Source organism: Alosa alosa, chromosome 3 (assembly GCF_017589495.1).
Source record: "Alosa alosa isolate M-15738 ecotype Scorff River chromosome 3, AALO_Geno_1.1, whole genome shotgun sequence".
NCBI classification, from domain to species: Eukaryota; Metazoa; Chordata; class Actinopteri; order Clupeiformes; family Clupeidae; genus Alosa; species Alosa alosa.
This window is the reverse complement of record NC_063191.1, coordinates 23,720,581-23,740,467: the sequence shown is the minus strand read 5'-3', so window position 1 is coordinate 23,740,467 and position 19,887 is coordinate 23,720,581. Positions and strand designations below refer to the sequence as shown.

At 41.5% G+C, this 19,887-nt stretch overlaps 2 protein-coding genes across 5 annotated transcripts; one reads left to right on the top strand and one right to left on the bottom strand.

Annotated features, from left to right (window-relative positions):
* Nucleotides 1–5,217: 5,217 nt before the first annotated feature.
* Nucleotides 5,218–12,705, top strand: nfe2l2a (nfe2 like bZIP transcription factor 2a). 3 transcript variants are annotated; one of them, XM_048239888.1, is made up of 5 exons: nucleotides 5,218–5,390; nucleotides 9,844–10,104; nucleotides 10,422–10,505; nucleotides 10,643–10,813; nucleotides 11,023–12,705. In XM_048239888.1, the coding sequence occupies exons 1-5, from the start codon at nucleotides 5,349–5,351 to the stop codon at nucleotides 12,259–12,261; spliced, it is 1,797 nt and encodes a 598-aa protein (XP_048095845.1). In that variant the 5' UTR covers nucleotides 5,218–5,348; the 3' UTR covers nucleotides 12,262–12,705. The 3 variants fall into 3 exon arrangements, with proteins under 3 accessions (XP_048095845.1, XP_048095844.1, XP_048095843.1); XM_048239887.1 differs by having other exon boundaries at nucleotides 10,422–10,514; nucleotides 11,026–12,705; XM_048239886.1 differs by having other exon boundaries at nucleotides 10,422–10,514.
* Nucleotides 12,706–13,758: 1,053 nt separating this feature from the next.
* hnrnpa3 (heterogeneous nuclear ribonucleoprotein A3) lies at nucleotides 13,759–19,524 on the bottom strand. 2 transcript variants are annotated; one of them, XM_048239875.1, is made up of 11 exons: nucleotides 19,388–19,425; nucleotides 18,213–18,335; nucleotides 17,710–17,856; nucleotides 17,410–17,620; nucleotides 17,233–17,322; nucleotides 17,048–17,119; nucleotides 16,878–16,946; nucleotides 16,666–16,797; nucleotides 16,021–16,146; nucleotides 15,862–15,933; nucleotides 13,759–14,351 (listed from the first exon to the last, which is right to left on the bottom strand). In XM_048239875.1, exons 1-10 carry the CDS (start codon nucleotides 19,391–19,393, stop codon nucleotides 15,878–15,880), a joined length of 1,032 nt encoding a protein of 343 aa, XP_048095832.1. In that variant the 5' UTR covers nucleotides 19,394–19,425; the 3' UTR covers nucleotides 13,759–14,351; nucleotides 15,862–15,877. The 2 variants fall into 2 exon arrangements, with proteins under 2 accessions (XP_048095832.1, XP_048095831.1); XM_048239874.1 differs by lacking the exon at nucleotides 13,759–14,351 and adding an exon at nucleotides 14,999–15,771 and having other exon boundaries at nucleotides 19,388–19,524.
* Nucleotides 19,525–19,887: the final 363 nt, after the last annotated feature.

The window sequence follows — 19,887 nt, the reverse complement described above, 5'->3', positions numbered from 1 at the left end:
GAGGTAGTTATATCCCGAGTCCCGTCATGCACTGCATTCGATCTATTTCCCCGCCCCGAAGGCTCTTATAAAATATTACAATGTTTCTTATGATTGCGATATGGATGTTGTAACAACCTTGTCATACTTACAGTAATACTCTGAGCGTTCCAAAGAATGAATCAACCACACTAAACAGCCTGTAGAGTAGTATAACTGCCCCATTTGAGTTGTGCAATGGATATTGTAAACATGCTTTTTACTGATGTAATAAAAAAAAAAAACAAGTTAAATGCCCTAGTTGTTGTCAGTGAACTACCACTTGGGTGGACACCAAATGTTGCACAGAAAAACGTGTCATAGGCTACAATACAAATTAATCAGGCAAGGAATTATCTAAAGGTAGACGTTTAACACATTTCAAATTTGCATGCTTTGCAATCAAATGCAAGAACATAATGAATCATAAACGTCTTTTGAAATTAACACTTGACCTGAAACTCTCTCTACAGAACCCATCCATTCTCCAATATCGTGGACGATATCTTTAAAAGGCAGAGTAATGCTTTGACAGGAGCCCTGCAGTGTAGGCCTCAAGTCATGTGAAGGGAGCACACCTCTGCCACAATTATCACACAATTAGGCCAGAGGAAAGGTAATGACATAGCCCTCAGAGACATATAGAGGCATTCTTTGACATATTTTGTAACAAACCAGATCCATTACATTTTAGCCTATGTGTCTCTCTGAGACTTTATTTCATGATCCTGACTGTATTGTCAGAAAAATTATATAGTGACAATATGGAGACACTGAAGAGCAAGCATTGCCAGCAACAGCTTTATTTTTGTGAGACCAGGGGGGGAAAACAACAGTGAAGTCTGAGAGCCCTTGGTGGCTTGTTTGGCATCATTACCCCCTCCCTCCAGATGTAATGTTTGTTTCCTTCAGGCCAGAACATCAACTCTCAAAACAAAGTTCTGTAATGCACTGACTGCAAGTGATTAGAGTCTAAGTGTATCACAGAACTCTACTTGGAAAGCCACAGTAGCCTGGTAATCTTCCTCAATGGACTTTTCATCGAATAGCCTATAACTGGCTTAAGCATGAAAGAGGGGAGAGAAAAAGTCAGTTTGCATATCTGGATGCTGTTGTAAATGTGAGTGCAACTCTGAAGCACATTTAGCCCATCATCTTGAAAAGTTTTCCTCTGACTAAACATAGGATTCAAAAGGAATGCTCTTATACATAGCCACAATTATGTGTAATTATTGCACATTCTGACATGAATAAAGAGGTTCTGACATAAGATCTCAATTACAAATTCAGATTCAGATTGGCAAAGGAGGCCATGACCACACTAAGCCTGGGCTGTTAAAAGAATCTTAAAAAATGGAAAAGATGCCTACACAGTTGGAAACTTCAGTTGTTTGCCCATTCTACCCCCACCCCCACCCCATCCCTAACATATGCCTAGACACAGAGATGTATGCATGCAAACACAAACACGTTTTTAAATGTGGACAACATGTAGGCATATTCATACCAGCTCATAAGCAGTCACACAGTAATGAATTTAAACAGAGAAGCAGATATCTGTGAGACTTTTTATGTTTACTTTTCAGTTCAACCTTGTCTCTCTTCAGGGTTGTTAAGTTAACAATTAGGGCATTTGATAGGTGGAACAGCTGACGTGTCTAAATTTTCCAAATGAAGCCTATGCCGTTAAATAACCTATATAGCTTAATAGTGGAAAGTGACACAAAATTAAAGAAAATGTACTTTTCATTTTTAACGAACTTCATTTAACCTGTTGAATTTGAGACAGAATTGTAAAAGGATGAATATGAAAAACATCATGCATATGTTTGAAGATGACTTAATCGGTGCAGGTAAAAGGCATCTTACTTTTTTGCATACAGCACATATTCGGCATATTGAACACTGTTCAGCTCAAAAGATTTAAACTTTGATTTTTGCGTAAGTTTAAGGTCGCAGTAGCTTTAGGCTATATGCCAACAAACCCCAACATTAAATGTGCATAAATGTCAGGTTTGACGACCAATTCTAGAGCTACTTTTCAGAAGTACCGAAAGAATGTTACAGTAGACTACATACCTGGTTGATCTGAGAGAAGCTATTCAGCACTACAGCACGAGGCGACAACCTTAAAAAGCAAAAGCAACGTTTGAAAACGAGGCTGTAGTCATTATCTAAGCCTCTTCGCTGTGTAACAATTACATTTTGCAGTTGACGTCCCTCTATAAACCTCCACAAACTGCTGATGGTCTGCTTTCACGCCGCTCTACTCTCGTTTCTCTCTACCCTGTATAGAGCAGTCTGCAGCTGGAAGAATGTCGACGTGGAGCTGCCAATCGTGAACGTGTACACGGGAGCGCGCTTCGCATGAGAAGGGAACAAATCCTCAAATATAATTGAGATGGTGAGGTGCATAGTAGTAGGTCTTGAGCTAAGGTGAGGTTCTTAACAACAAGTTGTAGAGTTCGGGGTGTAAAGATCACTTCATTAGCAGGACACAAACAACCTGATTGCAAGTTTCATGCAGCTAGGCCTACTACCCAAGTGTCAGCATATTTAGGATAGTGAGGTGTCTACTGTTTCTGTGTCCCATGTGAAGATCAAACTAATGATGTTCAAATAAAATTATGTAGCACTCATAGATAGGTATTCTCCTTATTTAGCAAGAATTGTCTTGCAACTCTATCACAAATAATAATGTAGTCATTGTCAACATATAGAGTAATCTTATTTTCCAAATAACAGTTATTCTACAAAGGTGTGTGTGTTAGTGGTATGGCTTCCTATGAAACCAGTAGAGGTCGCCAGGTGATAGAGAGTATTGATGACTGTTGACATAAGGCCCTGTAGCACTGTAGGAACCTTTTGCAGTTCCTACCCCCTTTTTTCGGACTGCATGGACATGGGAATTAAATAGTTCCTCTGACCGCAGTTCCTATAACTATTTAAGCTCCTGCTTTGGGGTTGGGTCTTTTCTCTGATTATAGGAACCATGACTGATGTGCATGCCAAGGCAGCAGAAGCACCATTTTTAAAAATCTTTGTAAAAAATAATTCAGCTTTCTTTTTTTAATGCTTTCTGAGCTTTTAGTTTGTCGATAACATCAGTAGCTAGAAACTAGATGCAATACTGTCCATTTAAGTACTTTAAGATCATGTAATAGTTGGGCTACTAATGTGTATTAAGTCATCTCAGAGTTCCTACCGTGTGCAAATGCAAACAGAAAAAAGCCCTAGGAACTGTAGTTCTATGGGTAACCTCCAGTTAGTAGTTAGTATAACTGAGTTCCTACAGTAGAACTGTTGTGGCCGAATGCACCTATAGGCTACAGTCTTGCCAAATGTGTTGGTTCCCTTTTAGATCATTGAAAGAATGCTTCATTTCTTCCATAAAAGTGAAGAAATGCACACTCATGTTCTCATGTATCACTGCATGTCTTTGCCTAAGAGAGTTATAAAAGAGATCATTTGTTGTTTATTTTACAAATATATTATAAAATGGCCCAGACAGATTTGTTAGTACTCCTTAAAAAGACGATAAATTATTGAATCATATAGAGGCATCTTTGGCATTAGTTTCAAACTAACTGTTTTACTCTAATTAGTATTACAGATGCATTTTAACATGTACTCAGTCATTCAGCCAATTTAACTGGACTCTGCAGTTTGGTGAAGTCCAGATTTCCCTGAGGAGATCAAAAAGAAAATTATGGATAAAATTATGGGGCAGCCGTGGCCCACTGGTTAGCACTCTAGGGTTGCCGGTTCGAGCCCTGACCAGTGGGCCGCGGCTGAAGTGCCCTTGAGCAAGGCACCTAACCCCTCACTGCTCCCCGAGCGCCGCCGTTGTAGCAGGCAGCTCACTGCGCTGGGATTAGTGTGTGCTTCACCTCACTGTGTGCTGTTTGTGTTTCACTAATTCACCGATTGGGTTAAATGCAGAGACCAAATTTCCCTCACGGGATCAAAAAAGTATATATACTTATACTTATATACTTAAAGGTAAAGCAACTTGATATTCTGGTGACCACAGTTGCACATATTATTAACAAGTTTAAGGTGCATGGGACTGTAGCCAATTTTGCTGGATGTGGGTGCAAGAGGAAAATTGACCCAGACTGAAGAAAAGGATTGTGCCAATTGGAAGACAAAGAGCCAAAGAAAACTTCCATCGTGAACTCCGAGGTCAAGGTCAAGGTATACCATCTGAACATGCTATCGGTCACTTTTTGGACAACAGTGGACTTCTTGAAGAACTCCACTGTTGAAAGAAGAGCATAATGCCTGGAATTGGCTTAAATGCACATTGTCAAGTCACAATCCTTCTGGGGAAAATGTCATTTGGACGAATTAGACAAAAGATCAGCTCTTTGTTTATAGACAGGAAAAATTAACGTGTCCATATGAACATTTGAGGAGGCTCAGTTATGCTTTTGTGCTGCTTTTGTGCTGCTTTGCCTAGTCTAGCCCAGGGTGCCTTGAATTTGTGCATGGCACAATAAAAATGTATGACAAGAAAGCATTGTGGAGCGAAACTTAAAGCCAAGTATCAGAAAGCTCAGACTGAGTCGCAGGTCAGGGGTTCTCCAACAGGATAATGATTCAACAAACAGCTAAAAGCACCAAAGAAAAAATAGCTTACTATTCCTTCTGTGGCTTCCAACCTGAACCTGACCATCCTGGGAAAGACCTGTAATAGTAGTCTACGAGAGATACCCTTCAAACCTGTGACAGCTGGAGCAGTTTGCTCAGAAAGAGTGGACAAAACTACCTGCAAAAGTCTCATTCCCAGCTACAGAAATGTGATGCCTCTAAAGGTTGATCAACAAACTGCAGGTATCCCGGTAATAATGTATCCAAACCTGGACATGGAAGAATTCGAAGACATCAGAAACTGATGCAATTACCGTGCAATTGACTTGTTGTGTTGAATGCATTTCAAATTTGATCCATCCATTTGCCCACTCTATTACGCAGCACCACATTCCATCTATTACCTAAAACTTATGGAATGTATAAAGTGTTGTAAATTACTTCCCTGTTCAGTTTTACCGACTGTACCATGGATGCTGAAGACTGAGGGGGACGATCCCGTCGCTGCGCTTAGAAAGGTCTTGACTGGCTGATGCAGTGAGTGGGCGGGGCCGACTGCTGGGGTTTTCCGTAAATTTTCATAAGACTTCAGGCTGTATTCTTCATATCTACAGCGTCTGGGCAAGGGGTGGTGACAGCGTGCTACATCCCAGTGTTTTCGGTCTCAAAGAAGGAATACAAAACATACGTGCTTTATTGGGAGATTCAACACTAAGGAGGCATTGTATCTCGCCAAAATGATGGAGATTGAATTGCCCAAATTAAACTCAAGTCAACAGGTAAATGAACGTGTTAACTTAACGTTACATGTTGGCTGTAACATCTCTTGTTCACCTTTCCTGGAGGAGTCGTTGCCTTAAAGTGGGGACGACTTAACTTTGTAAAGACATTCAGCAACAGTTATCGTATATTGTGTGGTTGAATTCAAAATGAAGGAAGCTCGTATTTTGGGTTTCCATATGTTTTTTGCGTAACTTATGTGATCGATAACGACAGCGGACAAGTTTAGCCAGCTCGCCGTGTCATGCAGCCTTTTGGAAAATAAATCAATGGTCTATACCCATGTGTTTCATTTGAAGTAGCTTGTCGGTCGACCTTTGAAAATGTGTAGTAGGTTGGTTGTCTGTTTGTCTCATTAAAGGAACACGTTATATGAACTAATAGTTTAATCAATTAAAATACACAATATGGTTAGGGAGGCGTTTCCAACGCTTCCGAGCCTGCGCCTCTTACGCACTCCGAAAATTCTGCAAAGTCATTGAAGACGGGTTGTCCTATCCAAAAACAACTAAGCAGATAATCATGTAAATGTAAAAATACGGACAATTTTTTGGAAGTATTGGTCGTCTGTGTTGTGTATGGTGTTAGGGAGAACTGAAAGTCGAAAATGTCAAGAAACGAATACATTTTTGCTCATTGCGCTCTGCTTGCTGTTGGCCGTCTAGAGTCCCCTGTAATGCACCGGGAGCCCTAGCGTGTGATGCTTCGTGAAGATGGCATCAGTAGCCTACCTTTGCTCTATACAGTTGATTGCACAATCGTCGCCCCATCCAGGAATGTTGTTGTTTTCTTTACGACGAGATTGTGTTGTGAAGAGTGTGACCATACAGATATTAAATTGGTCTCTTCAAAAGTAGCGTATTTGTGTCCACGTGTGGTCACATTGAGGTTATGTAAGAATTCAGTACCAACTATAGCCCTAGGCTAACGGTAGGCCTATACAACAGCTGTAACTGAGAGGATTAGTTATGGTACATTGTTGTGAAGAATGTATAGATGCAAACTGGTCATGTATTCATCAGTGAAGATATAAAGTTCAATTCAAGAGAAATGCCTGAGATGAAGATACAGGCAGTTCCAATCAATTGATGAACCTGCTAGGTGCTTATATCATATAACACAATGTTGAATATGCTACATAAAGTGCTGCCATCACATAGTAATTGTAAACCAACTGGCCTCTTCCCTGATCCTCCACACTCGCCCCCATGCCATGAGAGACAATGGAAAGACAATGAAGAGGCTTGATAGACTGGTTTTTGCACATGCCAGTGCCATGTTCAACTTTTTATCTAGAAAGTAGATTTAATATAAAGGCTCATGTGTCTCTCTGTTATACCGACACCCAAACACATGCACACAAGTATTTATCTTTACAACGTTTACTGTCAATACACTTGACTGAAAGTATTTTTTGTCACAATAAAGGAAACAAGGCTGTCAGTAAATGGCATTCTGGCATATGCATACTGGCATTGTCCTCTCTTCAAGGAAATCAGGGCTTTATTTGTATTAGCTTGTTTCCTCATTTGTCCAGAGCCTACACTGACGTCTTTTGAACAAAGGACAGGTAGTCTGTCTTTAAGACCCTAGTTTTTGTAGGTTAACTTTTTGTAGGTTAACATTGTGTACATTATAATATTCACATAATTAATGTCAAAACACAAACAATGAAATACAGCATAATGATATTTAAGGATGTGACCTGAAATATGGAAGGACAATTCTGAGATGGGTTTATTTTATTGACATGGATATTTTTGTGAAAAGTGCCTATAGGCCAATTGATGAACACACTTTTAGAAGTCAGTTTTTCTTAAAAGACTACATCTGGTCAGTCTTACATCATATTCCCCTAAAAAAAATGGCCTCCATACTGTTTGTGGGGGACCCTTAGGGTGGGTTTCCTACAGCACCCTGGGCAGCTCAACATTGGCATCAGCTAAATCTTCAACGACATTTGCCAGTAGTGGTTGTAATGACACATTAAACACAGTCATATACATATTTATGTAGTCACAAGACAACAAAGACGTTTAGAAACGTTTAACAGTTTAAAGCCAGTAGAGGAGCGTGGCATATAGTAATGGAAGAGGACTTAGGCCAGTGATATGTGTCAGTATAGTAGTATATTATGCATCATATATTTTAACTGGTGCAGACCAATTAAAATTCCTGACTAAAAATCCTGATTTAGCATTTAGTGTAATGTTGTTTTTGTGAAATGTATCCATTTATACTAATTTGGGTATTTCCACAGCCCAAGTTATAATGTTCTATTCACAAGGTTAAAAAGTTGTGTAAAGTGGTTGAATATACAGAAACCTAGGTGACCTGTTGAAAAACACTAGGCAGGCATATCGTGCAAGACTTCAATTTGTTGAAGTTGTTGTTTAGACGTTTCATCATCCCTCCCACACCTCTAATCTAGGGCTGGAAAAGGGACCTGACTCACCCAAGATTAATGATCAGTCAAGTGGGCCGGTGTAAACTAACAACGTTATACACTCTTGCTTTCAAAAGCTAACACTGACTAAATAAGTCTGTACAAAAGTCGCATGATGTCATTAATAGATAGTAATATCTATATTGGCCCAATGTTTAATAGTTGAACTATACTGCTCAAAAAAATGTAGGGAACACTTCAATCATACACTGGATCGGTACTCTGACACTGTTTGGTTCTGAGCACAAGTAAAACTTTTGAAGCGAGTGTTTTATTTTGCAAGAACTGTCAGACATTCTGTGAAAGTAGTTTGAGAATGGGTGGAAGGTTTCAAAAAATGTGTTTTAACAATTGTGGAAAACTGTAAGTGTCCCCTTAATTTTTTTAACAGTATATTATGTTCAATAGTTGAACTATAAAACTATACGTTTTATGGACGTAAACAACCAGCTATTAGGGACCACATGTCTAGGAAACAAACTGTTGGAAATATCAGAGCAGTTGATAATTAGGCTACTAATTGATTTCCTGCTTAAATGAATAATATGGACATACCCTGCAAAAGTTAATGTTGAGTCGTTGTTTTTGGGCAGAAGTTAAACCACAACTTCCCGTACCACCATTGGCACACTTCTGCTTTGTAAACTATCCCTTCCTGTCTGCATTTCTACATTTCATCATGTGATTTGTGGCCTGCAAGCAAAGGCAGCCTTTTATTGGTCAGATCAAGTTGTGGAAAAAAAATCACATGATAGGATGTTTCCTTTTGACCCAGTATACTGGCTTTACGCAACACTTTGAGACTCTTACGCAAAAAAATCCCCCCACTGTAAATAATCTCAGTGAAATGGATGTTGGTGGCTCAGGGGAAAGACTAACTGTTTATCTCTTGACATTCTTCTTTTAATAGGCCGCTAATAGCAGTTGGCACGAAGTCAAAGGGGTGAGGAGTTGGGTTTTATAACCACCCAAGATTTTAACTTTCAATAATTTTAATGCAGTTTATGATAGACCAGAGACAAAAGCTTGACAGAGCGCCAACTGTTCCACAGTCAAGGTCGCCCAAGTCCACAAGTTTTTGACCACAGTAGTAGTAAAGATATGTTATCTCTACGTAGCTATTTATCAAACCTGCTGAGCAGGTTATAATATTGTTGGCAGGGCTCAAATCTTTTTCGTTTCAGTGCAGTGGCGTGGGCAGTTTTTAAAACCTCGTCCAACCGGCCATTCATTAAATATTAACATTACTTGAGTGTTTGGCGAGCACACTGTAAGGAGAAATACAGAGCCTCCATCCATTACTGACTGATAATTAATACTGTGTACTAAAGGTGGTTTAAACCTTTGAAGCTTGCCCTATAAAATACACAAATCTTAACACAGATCTCTAGGGATCGAGCTCTCTAGTGATTGAGCTGAGTAGAACCACGACTATAGTGTTTACTTTGTACAGTCATTACTAGGTTCAAACATAGTTATTAATTGATTATGAAACTTGATATTACACATAGGTTATTACTTGATTACGATGATTTCTGATGGTTTTGTGTTAGTGCTATGTCAATGTCAGTGACATTTCAGAAAGGCAACTAAAACTGAAAAGCACATATTGACAAAAAGTAGCAATATTTCCGACGCATACACAATGTCTTTTTTTGGCCTTTTTACCCTCATCTCTGTGTTAAGAGAGATAGCTCAAGATTTTCAATAATACTTCTTTAAAAAAATAACACATCCTCAGTCTGTGGGTGGGGACTTGACACATGGGACAAAAAGGAGAAGTGCATCAATTATTCATGGAGTCGTCTTCATTACATCCCAGATTACATTGTGTTGGGTTTGGAGAAGCCAGGGCAGCAGTCCCCTGGGACAGGGTGTGGCAGCACTGGGGTCCAGTAGCCTGGAACCTCAGAGCCTCCTGCCTGAGTCCCACAAAACACACACACACACACACACACAGACACAGTCCCACTGATCTCCTCTCTCTCTCTCCCCCCCTCCTCCAGGACATGGACATGATCGACATCCTGTGGAAGCAGGACATAGATCTGGGGGCGGGCCGCGAGGTCTTCGACGTCAGCTACCGGCAGAAGGAGCACGAGCTGCAGAAGCAGCGCGCGCTGGAGGAGGAGAAGCGGCAGCAGATGCTCCTGGAGCAGGAGAAAGCCCTGCTGGCCCAGCTGCAGCTCGACGAGGAGACGGGCGAGTTCGTCCCCCGCGCCGTGCCCAGCAGACAGCCACAGCCTGCCACAGACACGCCCTCAGAGGTCAGTCTAGTTCACACACATACACACACAAACACACTCAGGGCCTCTGAGCTCCTCCCTCTTCTCACCAGGTAGCTAGGTAACCATCATGCAGCAATTAAGAGGCCACAGGTGGCTCGGTGGGCTGATGGGGTTTTGTTGCAGCTCGACAGATCATTGAGACATGAGCAAACACATTCTCTCTTTAGAGCTGCTAGCTATACACTGACTGTCTTTTGATCTCCCTGATAATCTATCTGAAAGCTGGAAAGTTAAACACGAGCGAGTGTGCAGTCAGTGCAGTGTTTGAAATGGCGTTTTGTCTTGCTTGTTTGTAGAATGTTGGCTTCACTGTGGATGGAGAGGCCATGTCCTTCGATGAGTGCATGGAACTGTTAGCACAGACATTCCCGCTGGTCGAGGCAAGTGAGGTGAGAGTAAATCTCCAGCGACAGAGCTCACTTTGTGTTAAAGTCAAACATGGATTCAACTTCTCCTTAAATCTTGTTATTTCCTCATGGACCTCAAAATACTAAAACTATTTTCTATGATTTTACAGACTGCCTCCCCTTGCTTGGGCACCTCCACACCACCCACAGCCAACAGTCAACTCCTGATGGCTCCAGAGCAGCCACCTCTTGTCCAGACTCCACTGCTGCCCCCCACACAGAAAACATGGCCGGATCTAGACCAGGCCTGGATGGAGCTGCTCTCCATCCCTGAACTAGAGGTAGAGAGGGTGGGAGTTGGACTTATCCCACCAAACTGGTTTAGGGTTACAAAAGCAATAGCATATTTCTCAGAACAAGTCTTCATATTATTCTTAGTATTAAATTCAAACTGTAATGATATTGTTACATGTAGTGATGTCTTACTTTGGTTGTATTGATTACAAGATGAATGTTACAGAGTCTAACCTCTGTTTTTCACTCCTTGCAGCAGTGCCTGAACATGCAAATGCAGGAGCCTAGTAATTACTTGAGCACAAATCCAGTTCCCGAGGCGCAGGACCCGAGCTACGGCCTCTTCATGCCAGGGCTCCCAGATGCCGTGGTCACCCAGCCCAAGTGCCCGCCTGAGTTCATGGGCAACTTTGAGGTCAGCTTCCCTGGCGCCGCCACCGGCCCGGCCAACCTCCTGAGTCAGATGTCACTCAAAGCCCCCGACACCGCGGTCAGTGCCAGCCCAGATGAGTTCTGTGATATATATTACCCCGACCTGCTGAGCACATCCAAAGCTACAGAGACCCCCGAGCCCTGCAGCACAGTGGGCGGAGTCTGTCAGGTCATAGAAACCCCAAGCAGCTCACCTCTCGAACCTTTAGACGTGCGGGAATTCTCAGCTGGAGATCCCATCATGAGCAAGAGTGAGATGATCATGGAATTCCCAGATTCCGATTCTGGCTTGTCCCTGGATGCCAGCCCCAACATAAGCTCTCCGGAGAAGTCTATGTTTGGGGACGGCTCGCTGGGCTTCAGCGACTCAGACATGGACGACTCGGACAGCGGCCCAGGAAGTGAGTCCGACTACTCGGAGATGTTCTCCTTGCCCTTTAGCACCACCAGTCCCTCAGGCACCACCACCACCACCAATACCCCGATGAGCCAGCGAAAGAACCGGAACCCCAAGCATGCCAAAACCCACCTGGCGGAAGCAAGCGTCCACGGCAAGCCGCCCTTCACCAAGGACAAAGCCAAGAGGCGCTCGGAGTCTCGGCTGTCCCGCGACGAGCAGCGGGCCAAGGCCCTCCAGATCCCCTTCACCGTGGACATGATCATCAACCTGCCCGTGGACGACTTCAACGAGATGATGTCCAAGCACCAGCTCAACGAGCCCCAGCTGGCCCTGGTCCGCGACATCCGCCGCCGCGGCAAGAACAAGGTGGCGGCGCAGAACTGCCGCAAGCGCAAGATGCAGAACATCGTGGGGCTGGAGTGCGACCTGGACTCGCTGAAGGAGGAGCGGGAGCGGCTGCTGCACGAGAAGACGGAGAACAGCAGCAGCCTGCGGCAGATGAAGCAGCAGCTCAACACCCTCTACCTGGAGGTGTTCAGCCTGCTGCAGGACGAGCAGGGCAGGCCCTACTCCCCTGCCGACTACTCGCTGCAGCAGACCTCCGACGGGAACGTCTTCCTGGTCCCCAGGGTCAAAAAGACACTCATCAAGAGTGATGGCTAGCACTTATTTGCCCTCCTTCCCCCTCCACCAAATCTCTTCTTTTCCCTTTCTTGCGGTACTGCATTACTCTAGCTATGTACTATGCAAAGATAACTTTATAGTTGAAATTTTGCTTACGCGTAAAAATACCAAACAGAAATAAAATAGCAGAACTATTATATAGTTTTTGCTTATTCTACTCTTAATATTTTTAATATCTATTGTTGTTTTTTACTTCTTTATATTTCTCCCCTTAAGATTCTTTTATCTGTATGGTTTGTAAATACATATATACTTTGTTTGCTATTGGAATATGACTCTGTACTGTATATACCACATTTTAGTATGCTAATAATTTTGTTGCAATCACTGGCACTTAAGTCTGTTTTATATCTTAATTTACAGTTCTATGGCAATTTTATCTCTGTGCTTTATAAAAAATAAACTATTCAGTTAATCAGGCTACATTTTTGTCAATGCTGTTATAAGTGAATGTGAATTTGATCAAGGGCCATTGGAAAGCTTGCCTGAAATACCCTATTGAACACACACACACACCCACACCATAGTTCAGACCATTTATGTCTTGAATACAGTGACACCAGGCTTTGACACCGATTAGTGTTCTGTAGGAGCAGTTCAGGTTTAGTTGGTCAGTAATGCTTTTGAAACAGTTGAATTGTGCTCATGGACTGACTTAAAACATGTTTAAAAAAAATCTGTTAATACTTCAGTGTAAGCTGTTTTTTTCATGTGTGATGGCTTAGACTGCTCTAAATCTATGAGGTATTTCTGAAATTAAGCTTGACATGGCATTACGCAACAGCAGTTCATTGTTTGGACGCACCTTGTGTGAAACATGCATGACGACTTCGCAAAGCTCCACTGACAAAACACTTTAGAAAAGCAAAAGACCTGCACATTGTAGTGTTTGCACGCTCACCCACAAACATTACCTTTGAACACCCAGCCCATTTTCCCTTTCACAATGCCTGCCCTCTACACAGATATACAGAGTACAGAGGCAAGCAGTGCAGTTAAGGTAGCTCAAATGCTTTCTTCTTCTCTTGTACCTTTCCAGTGCTATGAATCACTGCTTTTACGAACAGGGCGGACAAGTTAAGCCACAAACTTCATTTGGAATAATTTTAGAGCTGCTAATTACAAAAGAAGGCTGTTACATGACAAAAGCAAACAAACTGGCATTAAACAAGTTCTACCACTCATACGGTCATATGTTACAAAAACATGATGTGGTCGGACATATAGAATGAGAGTATTATTGAAATAACATTGTGGTTTAGGCTTTCACAAATCTAATTACTCGGTGTGTGGGATATGAGGCACACTCCTAGGCAGAGCGTAGCACTGCCTCGTGACCCCTATGGAAATTGTTACCCAATGACCTTCGACCCTGTAGGGAGGCATGTTTCAAGATACTATAGAGCATAACAAAAACAACCACGACGTATGGGACTGCACATCCCATGTAGGTGCTCACAGCAAGAAACCACTCTATTGTTGGAAGAATACTTTATTAATAAATAGGCAGTCTATAAAAGGAACAAAAAACACTTTGTAAAACTGTGAACGCTGTAGGCTAATACTATTAAAAGGACTTACAGTAGAACATCCTGAAATAGGGCCACTACTCATTTAAGTCAGCAGACATGCACTCATTTATGTTTTCCTGCTCTAATATTCTTGCAAAGCCATATAAGCCAAGGAGCAGTAGTATGTGCTATTTACTGTACATATAAACCAATGAAAACCATACCTTCATATCTCATCCCAGCATTAGCTGCCTTTTTTAAGTCCTAGTATTGTTTAACAAATGTGTATGTGCATTTACATTTTCTGACATGATGATCTTTGATACATACTTGTTAACCATTCTGTATTGGTTTAAAAGCAAGTAAAATCCATCTGGCCAGCCTCATTGTGCCAAACATGTTATACATTACCATCTTTCTTCCCCAGTTGAAGTGTCTGAAATAGATTAGTGTATAACAGGGTAATTCATGACCGCACATACACTGTGAAAAACACTCATCCTTACCCAGTCAGTACCTTCTGATGTAAGGGGTTGAAATGCTTCCTTTTCCCCAAATCTGAAAATCAAGCAAAGTAGTTACTCTTACCTTGTTCTTAGACATTGCTCCATCTTCTTTTAATCTGCACTGTTACTGACAGTGTGAACCCTCAGTCATTGCACTCCCATCACTGGCTCCATCTAGGCCTACAACACACCGGACGGGCAAACTGACACACTACTTGAGTCTCAGAAAAATCCAGGGACTTACTAGCTTCTCCTCCAGCGGCTGTCTCTTGAAGGTACCACTAGCTCTCGAAAGAAGATGCTGGCTATTGGAACACTGCACAGCTTCTTCAGAAGGTGTAGTTGTGGACGCTGGGCGTATTTCTGCCTCCTCTTTTCTGTAAGAACTCGCTGACTGGACCACTGCTCTGGGCTGGTCATCCCTCAACACACTGTTTTATGCTTGCCTATAGTCAGTATGATGCCACTTGGGGGATGGGGAGAGGTCTCTTCTTGCCGACTGGAATATCAACATTTTAATACGTCTTCGACCTACCATTGGACTAACGAAAGGTCCTGTTGCATAGGTTTCAGAAGTTTGAGCATACTGTATATACACACACACAACAATAACAATAATTCTACACTTGCATTGGAGAAAAGAAAATACCCATTTTATGTCCATCTGCCTCAGACCCAATGACGCACTACACTACATAATAGCATTTACTACACAACTTTATTCATCTGGTGTTCCACTTTCCAAAATATGTTAACAATCTAGAATTCTGTTGTGTACAAGTTGTGTAAAAACACATGCCCTCCAGTTTGTGGTGGTCTAAACTGCATACACTATCTCTTCATACAACGAGGGATAGACAACATACTGTACACTTATAATACAAAAACACACTTGACACTGACAAGCAAAATCACCAGTGGTTAAAACTCAACACAAAGTCTTTAAAATAATATAAAATAAAGTTAAAACTGACACTCCCTAGCCTTTACTTCATCAGTCATTTTAAATAACAAAGGAAAGGCCACAGAATGGTTTTGTCTACAGGAAACAATTTCAACACTATTTCAAAAGCTGACGGCACATTTACTCAAAACAGTTTTGTATTTTTTTTTTCTTGTTTCAATTCCTTAAACCACTAGCACAAATCACACGGGATTTAATCAGTTGCACAAAGGAAAAAATATATATTCATTCCGTGGGTGGGGGAATCTAGCATCAAAGATGATGAAAGGAATGTTGACACTGTTTCTGTTGTCACTAGCTACACTCTTGCACTGTAGCTAGGGTGTAAGGGTCTTGTCAAAAGGTGTCTCCAATTAACGCTGCAGTAACTTTTTTTTTTTTTCTTTTCTGACTATGGATCCTGGCTCCTCCAGTGTCCTTTTACTGCGCTCAGATGACTGTCTCAATGTAACCTGCAGCTTTCCTGACAACTCCTTTGCTCATCTGCTCCCCTGCTAAGAACTGAAGCCTGTTGAATGGATACAGGATAGAATATATTGTTATTCTACAATTGCACATCTTCAGTCTGCACAACTGGTTGCAGATGAACTGAACTTACCACTGATTAGTGAGAGTTAATATCGCCGAGAGCCATAGCCACCACTGCCGCCGCCACCGCCACCATAGCCACCTAAAAAGGAACCAAAGACATTACTACATGGGGACCAAAAGACCTTTGTGTTTTGTAAGTGCTGTATTGTCAGAAGAGATTCTTTACCAGCATAGGGTCCACCCGAATTTCTTCCACCAAAGTTATTTCCCTTCATGGGTCCATAGTTGGACTGCTGGCCACCATAGTTCCCAAAGTCATTATAATTTCCACCTCCTCCACCACCAAAGTTCCCTACAAAACAAGGAGACCAGCAAAAATAGATATTTACCTAGGCTCAATACATAATTTATAATCCATAATTTATCCCCTAAACCCTCGCCTTATCTCTTGAAACGGAGTAGAAATCTTGAAGAACCTGCTCGTCTTATCACACAAACAGATGCTGCAGGTTTTGCCAGACATTTGCTTAGATAGCTTTGCTACTGGCTTATTTTTCAACTTTCATCCAAAATAACTGGAGCCTACTCACTCATGCGTATTCTTTTCTTAAAAGCATGTTGCAACAAATTCAACTGCATACTGCTTGGCATTTACATTAGAATAAAGTAATCTAACAGATTGCGACGTATCCTCATTAGCCTCCATTAGTTTACCACTTCACCCAACACCTTTATTTGAAAACCAATCAGGACACCCCTACCATCAAAATGAGAACATGTAAAGTGGAAGGATAGGGCGAAGAGGAGAAATGGGATTCACGCTCACATTAATATTGACAAGAAAAAATGTGTCAACTTGCAGCAACAATACCTCCAAAGTTTCCTCCATCATTGTAGTTATCATATCCTCCAAATCCTCCTCCATGGTTGCCATAGCCTGGACTGCCGCCATATCCCCCCCGACCCCCTCCATAGCCTGGGCCGCCACCACCATAGTTTGGACCTGTGGGACAAAATTATTAACATTACACAAAAGGGATACTGAAGAAAACATCTGAAAGATGGCTCCTTTCGCAAACATACCATCTCCTCCAAACCCATTGTAGCCATCACCTCCATAGCCTCCTCGGCCGCCACCACCACCGTAACCTCCTGCAAGTTAAAATGTTGATATTTGAAGGTGAAAATATCAATAAACACAATGACAACTGCCCCCACACACACAAACTGAATTCACTGAGAGTAATACCTACCTCGGCCAAAGTTACCCCCTCCAAAGTTATCTCCATGGCCCATGAAGTTACCACCACCACCACCACCTCTGTCTAGCAAAACAAGTTGAATAGTAATGAGCCCAATCCCACACACCTACGTTGTAGTATTATATAGAATAATAGCATTTTGTAGTACAACATAGCTTAAGGAATATTTTACTTACTTCTTTGGTTATTGGATGCTTGCATTTCCTGTTTGGGCAGTGCTTTCCTGACCTCACAGTTGTGGCTGTTTATTGTGTGATATTTTTGTGCTGAAAATCAAAATAGAATATTTAGCATCAAGTGGTTAACAAACAAAAAACAACTTTGTGCTGCTGTTCCATTGCAAATGACCTTACCGACAATTTTGTCCACAGTGTCGTGGTCATCGAAAGTAACAAAACAAAATCCTCTCTTCTTGCCAGTTGGACGGTCTTCCATGACATCTATGCTCTCAATCTTCCCATAGCGCTCAAAGTATTCCCTTATGTGATACTCCTCTGTGTCTTCTTTGATCCCACCAACAAAAATCTTTTTCACGGTGAGATGAGCTCCTGGTTTTGAAGAGTCCTGAAGCAAGAATATGAAGTTTAATAAAAAACCTGACAACATTTAACTTCTGACATACATTAACTTGACAGAAGTGCAAAGGATAATACCTCTCTAGACACAGCTCTTTTGGGTTCCACCACACGCCCGTCCACCTTGTGAGGTCGTGCCCCCATTGCAGCATCCACCTCTGAAACACAGGAGTACGTGACAAACCCAAAGCCTCTGGAGCGCTTATTGGCTGGGTCTCGCATGACCTGAAAGGCACAAGTGGTAAAAAAAAAAGACCAGCTAGGTTGTTGAAAGATTCATTTGTGTTTGAATGCCAGACTAGACTCACATCATCATTACAAATTATTTAGTCTCATTTCAACCACGTTCAAAAGCAGTGAAAAAAGTGATTGAGACCACAAAATCAATCCCTCAGAGTTCTCAACCCTTGCATTTAACTGTATGATTGCCTACAATGATACTATGATACTGCCATACATTTTAAAATATGGTTTAATAATATTGAGTGGGCCTATAAACTGTCTATCATACACATACAGTTATATTATTAGAGATTACTTTTTACCATGCCCTTAGATTGCGGAGGAATCTAAGCACATACCACACAATCTGTAAGCTTCCCCCATTGCTCAAAATGTGCTCTCAGGCTGTCTTCTGTCGTTTCAAAACTGAGGCCTCCGATGAATAGCTTTCTGAGCTGCTCAGGCTCCTTGCTGTCGTGACCCTGTTAAAATCACCCCAGTAACACAAAGATCAGATAAAACCATAATAAATAAATAGACATTCAAATGCACATTTTGCATTTCAAATGAACATTTTGAATATTGCCGTTAGACATAAAAAACCTGAAGAACCAGTGTCTCTGTCAATTACTACCGGTTCGCCCAACTACATTGTAAGCGCATAAATATGTGCTGGTCTGAATGGCGTATCCGTATGTGGGGGTAAGCTGTCATTTCCCCTGAATATAATACCAGAGAATGTCTAATAAGACGGGCTCTGGTAATACTAAATGAGACAAGTGTTGCAACTATGTATGTACCAACACAGTACTGTACAGATTCTACGAATTATTTACCTGGCCACATGTTATACAAAAAAAAAAAACATGACAGCTCACATTAAAGACCTTGACATGCCGTATCGAGAACATTCTGTCGAGCTAATGTCTATGGCTATTCCCGCTGCGCCATTTTAGGTCTTTCCTTCGACTCCATATTGTTATAGTTGAATAACATTTATAAGTAGTTAGCATGAGTGATGTTCTACGCAAACATAAGAACGATAGAAATGAAAAAAAATATTTCAACAAGCTTCTCGCAGCGGATCCATAATTAAAAAACACTGATGCAGCACGCCCAAAATGCTCTTGGCTCTAGTGCTAATCACATTCAGCTCGCGCCTATTGCATTCGCTTGCTAGGTTGACATTGTAGTCATGAACTAGCTTTACTAGAAGTACTAGTTTACTAGGAGACTCAACGTGACATGTTCTAGGAGCAAATAGAACTACAACTACCAACAAGTAGCATGAAGGTAGGTTAGTAATCTCCTACCAAAGAATGTCTATCTAACGGTAGTAATATAGCTAGGAAGCTAGCACTAATAGCATGCCTGGAATGAAAATGCTGTGCACAGCTAGCTCATACTACTGAACCGATAAGTATTAAATTGAACACTGAGAGGTATGTCTAATTGGTCCAGACCAAATATGACCGTTGAATATCGCTAGTCTGCACAGTTGTTCTTGAACACAGCATCAATAAATGCACTTCACCTCCATATCACCACACCGTTAACTCTTCTCGCCGCTATGTCAGAAACAAGGCAGGAATCGATGATGGAAGATAAAAAAGGGAAAGATTCTGCTTTCCAGACTCGACTAGTCAAACGAAGAACGACTATAATCATGACATTGCCTGGACTCTAAATCGTGCATGTGTGAATTGTATACGTTTTGCATTATGTATTTCGTTGTGGGACTATGTGGATTTCTATTTAAATATGTACATTTAATGTAGACAAAGAACTGAAATGGATAGAAATGCCCGGAACCGGTATCAGACGCTCACATTGAACAGGAGAATGGCCTCAGTCACTATAGGTGGAAAGTAACGAATTACATTTACTCACGTTACTGTATTGAGCAGTTTTTTTTTTGTATTTTTTAAGTAGTTTTTAAAATTTGTAATTTTATTTTTTACTTGATTACGTTTTGAGTGAAGTATTGTACTTAAGTAGGCTACTTAAGTTAAGACTAACGAAAACCTTGTGGAA

Coding starts and splice junctions, on each gene's coding strand:
- hnrnpa3 (XM_048239874.1), bottom strand. Junction 17,621..17,709: donor AAAGAGCTGTGTCTAGAGAG/GTATTATCCTTT, acceptor TTCTTGCTTCAG/GACTCTTCAAAACCAGGAGC. Junction 16,798..16,877: donor CAATGGGTTTGGAGGAGATG/GTATGTTTGCGA, acceptor TTTGTCCCACAG/GTCCAAACTATGGTGGTGGC.
- nfe2l2a (XM_048239886.1), top strand. CDS start 5,349: ATGATGGAGATTGAATTGCCCAAATTAAACTCAAGTCAACAG. Junction 5,391..9,843: donor AATTAAACTCAAGTCAACAG/GTAAATGAACGT, acceptor CCCCTCCTCCAG/GACATGGACATGATCGACAT. Junction 10,515..10,642: donor CGCTGGTCGAGGCAAGTGAG/GTGAGAGTAAAT, acceptor ATGATTTTACAG/ACTGCCTCCCCTTGCTTGGG.